The sequence below is a fragment of the Cucurbita moschata genome, unplaced genomic scaffold, assembly GCF_002738365.1.
Source record: "Cucurbita moschata cultivar Rifu unplaced genomic scaffold, Cmos_1.0 Cmo_Scf00042, whole genome shotgun sequence".
NCBI lineage: Eukaryota > Viridiplantae > Streptophyta > Magnoliopsida > Cucurbitales > Cucurbitaceae > Cucurbita > Cucurbita moschata.
Window position 1 is genome coordinate 1,533,689 of NW_019268558.1, and position 13,209 is coordinate 1,546,897.

Genomic DNA, 13,209 nt, shown 5'->3' on the forward strand with positions numbered 1-13,209 from the left:
CAAATTGTGGATTGTCACGTAGATGTAAGGGTAAAAAGGGCAATCATTTTTTTGTTAAAGAGATAACACAAGGAATTAATTAAATATTAATAAGAGGAGTCTTACATTGAAAACGTTAAAACATACAAACATGCTCGTGTAAGTTATATAAAGCGTTTAGAAATGACATGAGTTCCAAAAACAACATTCAAAATATCAATATAGAAAGCAAAGACTCAATTTAAAGGTTTTCCTTGCATCTGATTGGCTCCATATGCTCCTGCCAATGACCGATAATCTATGATCCATTTGAAAAACGAAGAATAGTAAGAATGAGTATTAAAATACTGGGTAAACAACTAGGTTGTAAGCTCACATCGAAACTTCTCTTATCTCGTGTTTCTTAAAGTTATGTAATTTGTCATGGGTTCTCGAGTTAGCCAATTCCATAGCTTGGTTCAATGTAGCTTTATTAAGCTCTCACATTCATATACTCAACTTACTCCTATGTCAAGAGTGTAAGTCATCCATTTGAGTATAATTAGGGTTCTAGGTGCACTCGACCATTCTTTTTCTACTTCTCACGGTCCATCTAGTCATCACACTTCCTAAGCATAAGTCGAGATGCTCACATCTATCTCGGACTCTAGAGTGAGTCTAGCAGGTATGGAGGAGTTGTCACTCTTTATAGGCAACCTCCGATCTCCTTATAAACTTCTTACATGCCTACTACTGAGTGCTAGTTGGAAGTTCCCCTAATAGTACCTAAGAAGCCCCTTATCTCTAAGTCATTCCAAACTCTTAACAGTGCAAGATAGGCCCTCCAATAGGCACAATCAGAGCTCCCTCAATAGTGCCCTCTAATGTGTCATAGGTCCTAAGTGGGTGATGTCACATTCCTATATATGAAGTAGACCCTCACTAGTCGATGTAAGTTTATGACTAGGGACCGTACCTCAACCGTCCCTACATAATACTAATCAACCTCCTATCATGCTTCTAGGGGACAATATCAACAATAAATCACATTTAACATGCATATTTTACCTGGTCTATTCATTCATATCATGTCAGAGTCCCAACAACCCTAAATTAATTTAGAAATAAGTAAATATGAGAGGATTGGGCAAAAAAAACCATGAGTTAAGGACCTAAATTGAATGTTTTGCTCAAGAATCATAAGATAAAAAATTAACCCACTAAATGAATCATGAGTTATTGCCATAGGAGCATGTTGAAGACCTTAAGCGATAAGAATAAAATAACCAAACTTTCTCTACTACGAGCTTATGATAATTCATGGTCTAAATGAACTCCAAATAACTTGAATTTTTTTTTTTTTTTAGACTTATTCATGGTGTCCTTGTAATGTTTCATGGTCTAAAGAACCTCAAATGATTGGAAGCTTAACGTGAGACTTAGTAATAAGAATATAAATGATTGTGTTTGTTTCATGGTCATAGAAGCATGTTCGGGGTGCAAACCATGATCAAGGTGGAAAATGACAAAAATGCCTCTAATGGATCTTTAGGAGGATTTATGGCTCTAATGATCTCCAAACATGATGATATTGAGATTTATACACTACAGATGGCACAGTTAATCTTGGATGTCTAATGATATCATACGCTGTCATTCTTGATGTATGGAGGTTTTCTAGGTTCTTAAGGGTGCTAGGAGGTTTTAAATTGTCTCTTGTTTCTAGGACATATAGGACTAGCTCATTGAGCTATTCCATACTCTAGGTGCATATAGGTCTAAGCCTTTGATCGTTGCTCACGATCCTAGGATGTAGGGTCTACTAGAAACATACTGACCTAGATCAACATGTAAGTCGCTCTAGCTGTAGTGCCCTAAACTTAACTCAGTTCTCTTGTGCATGCTTTGCTAGGGAAGTTATCCTATTGTTTGCTACCTAGAGAATGTTATACATATTCTAAATACTTGTGCAAGCTTGTTAAGGAGATATCATATTAATCACCTAAAGCACTGAAAACATAAACTACAATATTCATGCAAACAAACAAGGTTAATAGGGAGATAACATCAATCAATAGTCCGGAGCATAGATCACAAAATTCCATTCTCCTTTCTAACACAATAGAAAATCATATAAAAACATCAATCACAAATCTCATAATAGGGGTGTTTTGGTAATTTCTTACCTTTTGTGTATCATACTTGTCCATATTGCCCAACTCATAAATAAGATCAGCATGCATCTCATAACCTCATTCTAGGAGCACAATGGTAAGTTTTCATAGCATATTGATAATGCATTCTCATCTAAAATTGTCCATTTAAAGTCTTAAACATGCCTACTCTAACCATCTCATAATGTCTTAGTGATCCCTACAAGTATTGCTTGCCTAAAGTTTGCGTGCCTATCGGGATGAAGCATGCCCTTTCGAGCGAGCTTTTCAAGATGTTAGAGTTTTACATCTTCTGAAATTTCTTTTTGTAGGTCCTCACTCAAGTCAAAATAGGGTTAGTATTGAGATCAAAGCGAAAAACAGTCAAACGAAAGTCAAATAGGGCAAAAAGCAACCTACACACGCACTTTCACGCGTCAGGAGGGCTCCCCACTCGCGCCTGAAGGGTGGGAGACAAGCGCCCTTAGTGTGACACGTGGCAGCCTTTAATTCATGCATTCGGCTCTCCGGGATTGCGTTTATATTTATTCCTTATTCCTTATCTTTTTCTTTCTTCATCCATAATAATCTGATTAGGGCACTAACAGAATCCTCACTCGAAACGAGGGGCCAGAATGACCATTTTGCCCATTGATTGACTTTAACCGACTTTTTTTCTTCTAATATTTCATTCTTTGTATCTTTTTTATTGAGTTTCTAGGTTTTTTCTAAGCATTTTTTCTTCATTCCCATCTTCAAATTCAGCCTTTTAAGATTGCCAAAGTTCAAAACTTAGAATAAAAAAATAAATATTTAATATGCCGTAATTAAGAAGAGAGTGAAGAAATTTCTTTTTATTAGTTAAATAGAGGGAATTATTTTCTCAGTCCTCAACCCTACCAATTAAAAGTATTAAATCATGTTTTTTTCTTAGGAAATATTATTAGATTTATTATAATGTTTTACACTTGAAAATTATCTATTAAAAATTATTTGAGATGAATATATATATTTTAAAAAATATATTAAAATGCAAAAATTCCTCTCTAGTGCTTGCAAAAATAAATTGAGAATTTCGTGGGAATAAGGATTGAATTTCTCGTCCGTCCCACCCCATGAAAATTAAAAGCATTTAAATTATTTTATCGTAACAATATATATTTTTTCCTTTTATAAACCAATCACATTATTGTTTAATTTGTTTTTTAAGAAATTAATTTTAATATATACTAAAAAAAAATGGAATAACACGTATATTAGAAGAGTAGAAAAATAAACCGTGGAAAAGAAAGGGAAACAAGAAAGAGGGGTAACAATAGGGATTAGAAAATCGGTCTGCTAAACGACACCGTTTCTGAACTCCAAGCTGGCATTCGGTCAGTTCCGCAATTGCATATAAATTGCAAATCCCAAATGCGAGTAGAAAAGAAGGAAAAGAAATGTTCGTCATCATTTCCAAATTTCTCCTGTCACCTGCTTCTTCTAGGAATTAGGGTCGAATTCTTTGCGAGTCTCATCGAATTCGTCCTGTTTCCGTTTGATTTCAATTCTCAGCAACAGATTTATGATTTTATTGATTTAAGCTGTTGGAATTGGTGCGCCTTAATTTGGCTAGGCTAGGGCTTGTTGCTCCCGGATCTGCGGGAATTCAATGGCGGATCAGGAGGAGGAGGACCTCCGGACAGCTCTACGGATGAGCATGCAGCAGCTCTCTCCGCCGGAACCCAAACGTAGCAAGCCTAGGGATTCCCCAGTCGGAGCTCCGACTTTCTCATCGGAGGAGTCATCGGAAGTGAAGACCCGGAGGATGCAGCGGGAGCTTATGGCTGCTGCTGCTGAGAAGCGAATGTTGGCCTCTAAAAGCTATTCTGAAGCAGTTGGCTCTGCATCGAAGTCGGTGAAGAAAGAGAAGGAGTTCAGTGTGAAGGACGTGAATTTGGGGAAAAAAATGTTGGAAAGTGAAGCGAACCAGTTGTTTTCAATGGTGTTCGGGGACGAGGTTTCCAAAGAAATACTTGCGCAATGGAGCAATCAGGGCATAAGGTGTGCTAATTCTCTGTTCTAGCATCGCCTTCTGAGGGAAGTCTAGGTCTTGGGATGGGTATTAGTCTAATATATGTCCTGGTTCTGCTATCATCCTTTATGTTGCAACTTGATTTTTGTATGATAAAGGAACGATATTGTGGCATAAGAGGGCTGCAAGTGGAATAGACGGCTCCTAGTTAGAATAGGGCGTCACATTTTAGAAATTCAAAAGGTGCCTTATTTTGTCGATATATCTGTATCTGAAATTGATTCTTTATATATTACAGCATCTCTTTTTCATTCTTGAGTTCATCAATTTTGGTTCACTTCCACTTAAATAATGGTTGGCAAATTTTAATTGCGTTTTGGTTGAAATGTACCATTCCTTCCTTGAAAAAACTGGTTTACGAAGTTTTACTTTATGTTATAAGAAAATCAAAACATGTATGGCATGTTCATTTCAATTCCCACACTGGCTAATACGTAAAGAACTTTCTATAGGTTTAGCCCCGATCCAGAAACGTCAATGGGCTTAGTGCAGCATGAAGGTGGCCCTTGTGGCGTCTTAGCGACTATTCAAGTAATCCCTGATTTCTCAGAATATAGTCTTTATCATCGCACATCTAATTTGACATTTTAGTTGAAAATTGTAATGCTTCAAATATATCTGCCTTTTCTTACTCTGTACATGTATTTATGGGTATGGTATCCGTAAGGAATCTCTGAAGTCCTCCCCCGTTTATTGTTTTCCTGTTAGTTCAAAAAAAAAAAAAAAAAAAAAAAAAAAAAACAAGAAGGAGAATTTGAGGCTAGTAGTAGTATTACATACGAGTGTTTATCTTTCTGATGCAACCTGCTAGGCTTTGTTGACTTGGAGATTATTTTTTTGTTTGCCAGTCTATTTGTGGATAATTTTACATCAAGTCCTTACTTTGTGATAACTATGAGTTTCGAAACGTGAATTTTCTTTTGAAACATGTCTCTGATGGATAACCAACAATTGTTAAATTGTGATAGTTACATAATTCTTCTTATTTTATTTTGATTTAACCTAAAACTAAGTACATGGTTGACTGTAGATCCCTTGGCACATTTGTATAGCCAAATTCAACTCGATTTTTCATGGACATCAATCACTAGCTAGATATGGAAAATATTTGATGCTAGATTCTTGTCCTCGTGTGGATGGCCTAGGGAAGTGATGTATAGTAGTTTTTTCCCCACTGAAGAAATTGAGTTTTTATGAAGAAAAATGATAGAATTCCCAAGGACCAACAAGCACGGGTCAACAACAAAAAAACAGATGGCCTAAAACAAATAAGAGCCCAAAAAAGGAGTTACGTTAGACCCTAACCTAACAAAACAAGGAAGGTCTCAGTTACAATATTATTTAAATACAAACGCACCAAGAGAGGCCTTAAACCTCACCAAAACTCCTTCCACTCCCCCTAAATATTCTGTTGTTTATCTCAATCTAGATTCACCTTAAAATAGTATAAAACCCAGCACTCCACAGAGTGCTGCCCTTATCCCCAAAAGATTATCATGATAAGATGGAAGGTGACACTCTCTGTAAGTCTTGCCATTTAAAGACTTTGACCTTCTAGGCAATATAAGGACTCCCAATTATATAAAGACTTTGACCTTCCATAAGAAGGAAAATAAAGGAGAGCCAGAAGGACCACTTAGAAGGGGAAAAAAAAGAACCACGTGAAAAATCCTTCAAATGTTTAGGAAACCAAAAGCAAACATTCTTGCTACATGGTCCCTCCCAGCAAAGAGGAGATTGAAGCAGAAACATATAAGGACTCCCAATTATATAAAGATGATACAAGGAGAAAAGTCGAACAAAGAGGAACTTCACTTCCCTTGGGTTTTTTTGCACACTCTCTAATTGAGAGGCCTTGTGTCTTCTTTCGACTTTTCAAGGGTGTTTTTTTTTTTTGAGGGGAGGGACGCTAGGTACTGGACCCTAGATCCATCTAATAGATTATATTGCACCTCTTTCTTTAGATTGCTGTTAGGCCCTTCCTCCCCCTTTCTGCCTTTGCTTTCTCCTCTTGAAGATTCATAGGAAGGTAAATTTTTCGATGTTTGTCAGGTTTTTCATGGGAGAGGTAGACCGCATCTGGAGACATTCTTTTCTTGTGTTATTCATGCAATGGTGCATCCATCCTTCGTAGGTGTTGAGTTGAGAATTTGTATCAACTTTTGTGGGGTTGCCTGGTTGTCCAGTCCCATTGGGCCCATTGGTTGGATTCTTTTAATTTATGTTTGGTTTGGCATTGGGAATGTTTTGCAGTGATTGAGGAGGTTCTCCTGAGCTCACCTTTTCGTGAGAAGGGCATTGTTTTGTGGCATGCAAGTTTCTTTGTGGTGTTTGTGGTGGCTCTAGCTTTAGAAGAATAGTCAAATTTCTAGAGAGGTTGAGCGGTTTGTGACGAGGCTTGGGAGTTAGTGAGGTCTAATACCTCATTGTGGGCATCAATCACTAGATTTTTTTTTTTTTTTTTTTTTTTGGAATTATGAGCTTGGTTTGATTTTGTTAGATTGGAGTGCCTTTATGTAATTTCTACTACATTCTTTTGTTGGGTTTGTTTTTCATATGTCCTTGTATATTCTTTCATATTTATCAATGTAAGCATGATTTTTTACCCAAAAAAAAAAAGAATGTTGCCCCTTAATCTTGAGGCCAGAAATAACTTCAAAGAATGACAAAAGACTATTGAGAATCACAAATGAAAAATAATAGTTAAGTCACTCCATTCCAAGAGAAAATTTAGAATCAAGAGGAAGAAACACCGAAACTTCCCTTCATGTTTTTATAATTTTTCTAATCCAGAAGTTATTTTGTCTTTTTTTTTTTTTGTTTTTTTTTTTTTTTTTTTGTTTTTTTTTTTGTTTTATATTTTAAATCTACTATTTCTATCTTTATTTCAAAATTTGCATTATTTTTTTCTATTTTTATTTGAGTATAATGTATGATTCGAACTTTCATATGATGTATTGTTCTGGTAGAAAAAAAGAATTAGCGGATTTGGTGCCTAATGTGAGGACTTGAAAGGTTGGGGTAGAACTTCGAAGCGAATTCTTCAAAGCCTGTTTAATATTTGTGGAACTAGGAAGTGTAAGGAAACATTGATACTTACACTTGCTATTATTGATAGTCTTAAACATTTGGATAATCTTGTGGACGATATTGTGCTTGATGATCGAAGAGTATATCAGAGAACTCTTAAATGTGGGGTTAAATATTTGCTTTGTAAAGAGGAAAATTTGAAGAAAAAAAAATGCAAGATAAAATGGCTGTGATAAAAACACTAATTTGAATTATGATTGCCAGTATAAATGAAACTTACATCTACCTTATCTTTTAAAAAGCAGATCCTAAGAGAGTGGACCTATATTAGTCTCATCACTCACCTTTACTAAGTTATTTCCAATGTTCTGGTTGAAAAAATAAAAATAGTCCTACCAAGTCCCTACTGCATTTCACTGATTTCCAATCTTTAATTGTTGATGGAAAGAAAATTGTTGGTTCCTGTTTAATTGAAAAGGAACTCATTGATGATTGGAAGAGAGAAAAAGAAGTTATCAACCTTGATCTTGAGGTTTGAGAAGCTTTTCGATAAGGTAGATTAAAATTGTAATAGCCATTTTAGAAGTTAAAAAGACTTTAGCTCTTGTTGGAGAACGTGGATAACATGTCATTCTAGTGCAAACTTCTCAAGTATTATTAATGGATAATGGAATAACTCTATAAGCAAAGCAAATTAGATAGGCTGTTAAGTCTCACCTCCCTTTTCCATGGCATTGTTGATTGCTATAGCAGATTACTTGTTAGAGGCCTTGATTTTGGCCACTTGGAGTGATTCAATGTAGGGAAAAGCTTCTTATCAATAACATTTAGTCTAATGATGTCACCATTCTCTTCTCCTTCATCAACATGGAAAAGTTTAATTTCTTTAACGTTATTAAAGTTTCTGAGGCACCTTCTGTCTTTAACATTAACCTCACAAGTCTAAAATTGAAGGTATCAACTACTGATATTAGTGGTTTGGTAGATTGGGTGGGTTGTGGTGTTGAACATTGGCCTATGGTTTATGTATGGCATCCTCGTGATGGAGAACCTTAAAGTACCAAGTTCTATAGGGTTATTGTGTGAAAATTCTTAATAAGCCTCAAACTAGAAATGGATTTTGCTCTCCTGAGGCAGAATGTCCGTACTTTTACAGACCTCTCTCTTAAACCTACCCATGCATTACATGTTCATGTCTTGGTTCCCTGAGAAGGTGTTCTGTCTATTACTGAAAAATCTAAGTGGTGCTTGGACTTCTACCAGGGTAATAAAGAATCCAATGGTGGATCCCATTTGGTAGCTTGGAACGAGGTGAAACCTCCTATGCCTTTTAGAGGATTGGGTTTTAGTAATCTTCATAGTAAAAATCTTGCCCTTGTTGTAAAATGGCCATGAAGATTCACTCTTAAAAAAGACCTATACGTCGAAGAGTTGTGGCTGCCAAATTTGGGGTTACCTTGGAAAGGCTTTTGATTAAATAGACTCCTCTTGACTGCATAGCTAAATATGGGACTTGTAGGGATTATTTTACCTTCTTTTGAATATTTCCATTTTGCATGATGCAAGTGAATCTACTTTTTAGATAATTTGATAATTTGATGACATCTTTATCTACTGTTTAGGTATTATTGTAGTCTTTATTATGATTGTGTGCCATCTTAATTGTCTGATATTCTCAATTTACATTCATGGCTTGGTCTACAATTAATTTTATTTATGCCTATTTGGTTTTGTTATGACAGGCGTTTGTTTTGAAGAACATTCTTTTCTTTCCCCACGAATTTGGTAAAATTGCATCAAATTTGGCACAGAATTCAGGTTCAAGTAGATTGTCTAAAAGTGAATGTGTTGCATCAAATAATTTTGCTGCTCTTACTGAAGATGTGAAAAGAAGGTGATTAATCTTTGTGTGGTAAATAATCTCTTTTCCAGGTTTGGTAGAGGCTCAAATGTTTCCGATGGAAATATGTTGGTGTTGGTGTTCAGTTTGTTAATTTTCCTGCTTGAAACTTGTGTACTTGAGCAAGCTAGATCCTTCAATACATGCATTCTTGTACAAATGCATATTTAGTTGCAAGTTTTATGTATTATATCATTTTCTGGCCACCATTTGGAGTTTCAAGGTTTCTCATTAAGCTTAGAAATTATCTTTCCAGCAATGAGTTTCTCATCTCTTGCATTTTATTTTAATGGATGAGGATAATTTAAGTGCCATATGAAAGGTCATGTCCTTTCGTATAATACATGCATTAGAATGTTGAGTACAAAACTTGTTAAAGTCGAAACCCACCCGCTCTGCATTGTGCATAAAAATATATTGATGTGTTTTTTTACTTTTGATATTCTGAAGCTGGTGTTCCACATATCACAACCGTGAATATTGTACAAACTAGTTAAGGTCAGAAATCCACCCATCCTGCATTTTGCATAAACAGGTGCAAAATAATCCTTCCAAGTCCTTAATGAGTGTTAAACACTCAGGCATGCTTAAGAATACAAATGTGCTGAAGTTTGGAGCTATATGCTTTGTGTAATGATTAGGCCAACTCATTTTAATCTATACTCTTTTTGGTCTAAATTAAGTTTTTTGCCTCATCCCAAGGCTTATGCAATGCCTCTCCGAATAAAAGAAATTAAAGTCTTGAGGCTACCTTTAGTTCTTTTAAACATCTATACACATAACATGCATGACTGCGGGCACATTGTACATGTGCATGTGTTTATATTTGTAGAAACCATTCTTTGTCATGGAAAGTGCCGCACCATGTGTAACACTATATACCATGGGAAGACTGCATGGGGTAAAACTGTACTTCTCTTGCGATTGAATTCTTTATCTTGGAGGCATGGTCTAAATCATAGGCAATGCTTTCCTATTTCCATCATATCATCAAGAAATTCTGGAACCAGGCAAACAAGGGTTTCAATTTCTTACTTGAAATAAATATACAAATTTCTCAAAAGGTTTCTTTTTACTTAATAGAAATTGTAAGTCACAACAGAAATTTATATGCAACTGCCCTAGCAATTATCATTTCTTTTTTAAGGATAATGGTCAAAAGTTAAATGCTCAGAAATTGTCTACTCAAGGGATGTAAACTTCTTTTCGCAGGGCTTTGATCAGAAGCATGGGTGAGATATTGTTTCTATGTGGAGCTAATAGAAATGCTGTAATAGCAACTTTAAGTGTGCCCGGAAACAGTGTTGAAGGATCTGGATACAGTCCAGGAAACGAGGTATGTTAGATTTGGCTCGATATTGATGTGTCTGCAGAATCAGTTGGTCATGCTTGAATCCAGTGATTGCACTTCCTTGTTGGACCATCAAGAGCTTGTTTTTAGTTTTATTCTTGATGTGATTTATATTTTTCTGTCCCACAGATAATGTCAAATGCATTTGAAGGTCTTTCAATTGAATCAGGCTCGGATTTGCAGAAAGTGCTGAGAGTCACCACGTGCACATCACAGGAAAGTGCATTACAGAGTCTTGATGCAGCTCTTCCTGTCTTCCAGAGTCGTATGGGCGCCCTGCTATTCCTGATTTCTGCTTTACTTTCGCGAGGACTGGTATTTTTGTTAGATCCTGTTCATTCAACTAGTAATGGGACTTGAATTTTCTTGTGAATATAAGATTTTAGGACCAACAAATTGATATGCTTCTTTTATTATTGAAATTGAGACTTGTTCGTTTGCAGTAGAAGGTGGCTAGAACTTAGATATTATTCTAGAAAGTCAAAACATGATGAAACTCTGTTTCTTATCCAAAAAAAGGGAAAAAAAAATAGATAAGAGGAGGGATTTGGTAGTACAATGTTTATCCATTTTGTCTTATCATGCTCATGTCTTTAATAGAACTCGCAAAAATGGTGATGAATGTATTTGTGTAGATCTGTCGTCATGTGCTGAAATAAAATTTATATGATGTACAAGTGCCTGCCTACACTGTGAGTCCTAATTATTGGTTTTGTATTTCTCCACAAACTTAACAATTTCTGTCATTTCTTTCTGTGGAGGGAAAATATTGATATGTGAATTGAACTTTGCATTATGGATGATAGTTTCTGATGATTTTCTTTAGGATCTTTATGTTGTGAATGCCAGTTTAATTTTACTTCTGTAGGATATGGTACAAGCAGACAGGGATGATCCAAGCCTCCCTCTTGTCACTGCTCCATTTGGGCATGCCTCACAGGTTCTTTGATATGCATTTTTTTATTATTATTATTGAATTATGTAATTCCTTTGGTTTCTGTACGATATTTATGCAATTTATATTATCATGAAACAGGAGATTGTGAACCTACTGCTCTGTGGACAAGCCGTCCCTAATGTGTTTGATGGAAGGATGGACTTAGGTGGTGGGATGTTCCTAAAAGGTATATCTAAAAGCGTGGAAGTTGGGTTCCTCACACTTTTGGAATCTCTCAATTTCTGTAAAGTTGGCCAATTTCTTAAATGCCCAAAATGGCCCATATGGGTGGTTGGGAGTGAATCACACTACACGGTTCTTTTTGCCCTCGACACCTCGGTACAGGATGAGAATGAACTGGAGGAAAGGGAGTCACAAATACGAAAAGCATTCGACGCCCAAGACCAGAGTGGAGGTGGTGGTTTCATCAGTGTAGAAGGCTTTCATCTAGTTCTCAGGGAAACCAATATCAAACTTCAACCTGAGAAAGTTGATCATCTTTGCAGTACAGGATTTATAGTGTGGAGTGAATTCTGGCAGGTAATTCTGGACTTGGACAAAAACTTCGGAGGCCTGAAGGATTCGACAGGATTGATGGGTAAAAAAGTGTTTGATCTTTACCATTTTAATGGGATTGCCAAGTCCGATTTGAACGGAAACCAATTTGGATGTGGAGGTGAGACTGCAATACAAAGACCTCGGCTCACCAAATTGAGGGTTTCGGTTCCACCAAGGTGGACTCCAGAGGAATTCATGGCAGATGTAGCTGTTTCATCTGCCTCAGGAGGAAACGAATCTTCTGGTAAAGATGTCGAGGTTTCTAAACCAGAACCGTCTCAACATGCCCCGCTGGTTGATTGCATCCGAACACGCTGGGCTCGAGCCATTTGTAGGTGGGCTGGTGATCCCCCTAGTATAGTATAGTACGATTTGTTTTCTTTGCTTTCCTTTGTGCACAATGCATGAATGATACCGAAAAAAGACGGAGGTTGTGATTTGAAAGGCACACAGATAGGGGCATAAAATGTATTAATTGTACTTTCAGGGTGTATGTGCACGAGTTTCTGTGTAATGTTGTAGCTTTAACATTAAATTCGAATTTTTGAGGTGTTGGATTGTATTATTTGAACACAGGCTTATCTGGAATTGTTTCTGGTATGATAAAAAATTTCTTCCTTAGTGCTTTGGCTACATTGGAACATCAGTAGTAGCAGCAAGTTCTCATGCCTGGAGAGGTGGATTAGGTGATGAACTATGAGTGCACCGTGACACAATCGCACTTCTGAAGGCAGTGGATTAACGATTGTGCGGCACTCACTTTCCAACGACAAGTGAGTTAAGCCAATTTGTTCTTGCGTCGTCTACGGCCAAGCGAAGCGACGTATGATCGAGCCTCTAGTCTCGATTTTAAAAGAAGGTTTTAGAAAACGAGGAGAGAGAGATTTTAGAAAGAGGCGTTATATAAGCAAGCAAGAGAGAGATAACAACGGCTTAACATATATAAGCTTGGCAAGAGAGAGATAACAACGGCTTAACATATATAACCTTGGGTAAGGAGAAGTTGACAACTATCTTTTAGCATATATAACCTTGGGTAAGGAGAAGCATATATAACCTTGGGGAAGGAGAAGTTGACAACTAACAACTATGGTAAGGAGAAGCATATATAACCTTGGGTAAGGAGAAGTTGACAACTAGTCATATCTCCCTATAGTACATTTTGAGGCATTTCATGTCTGGCAGGCCTAGACATAATATTTTTGAGGCGTCATACGCCCTAGAACTACAAAAGAAAAAACACTAGAA

At 36.6% G+C, this 13,209-nt stretch overlaps 1 protein-coding gene across 1 annotated transcript; it reads left to right on the forward strand.

Annotated features, from left to right (window-relative positions):
• Positions 1-3,520: 3,520 nt before the first annotated feature.
• LOC111433415 (ubiquitin carboxyl-terminal hydrolase MINDY-3) lies at positions 3,521-12,594 on the forward strand. The gene is made up of 7 exons (XM_023070469.1): positions 3,521-4,154; positions 4,638-4,716; positions 8,958-9,109; positions 10,328-10,451; positions 10,596-10,781; positions 11,335-11,406; positions 11,503-12,594. Exons 1-7 carry the CDS (start codon positions 3,763-3,765, stop codon positions 12,325-12,327), a joined length of 1,830 nt encoding a protein of 609 aa, XP_022926237.1. The 5' UTR covers positions 3,521-3,762; the 3' UTR covers positions 12,328-12,594.
• Positions 12,595-13,209: the final 615 nt, after the last annotated feature.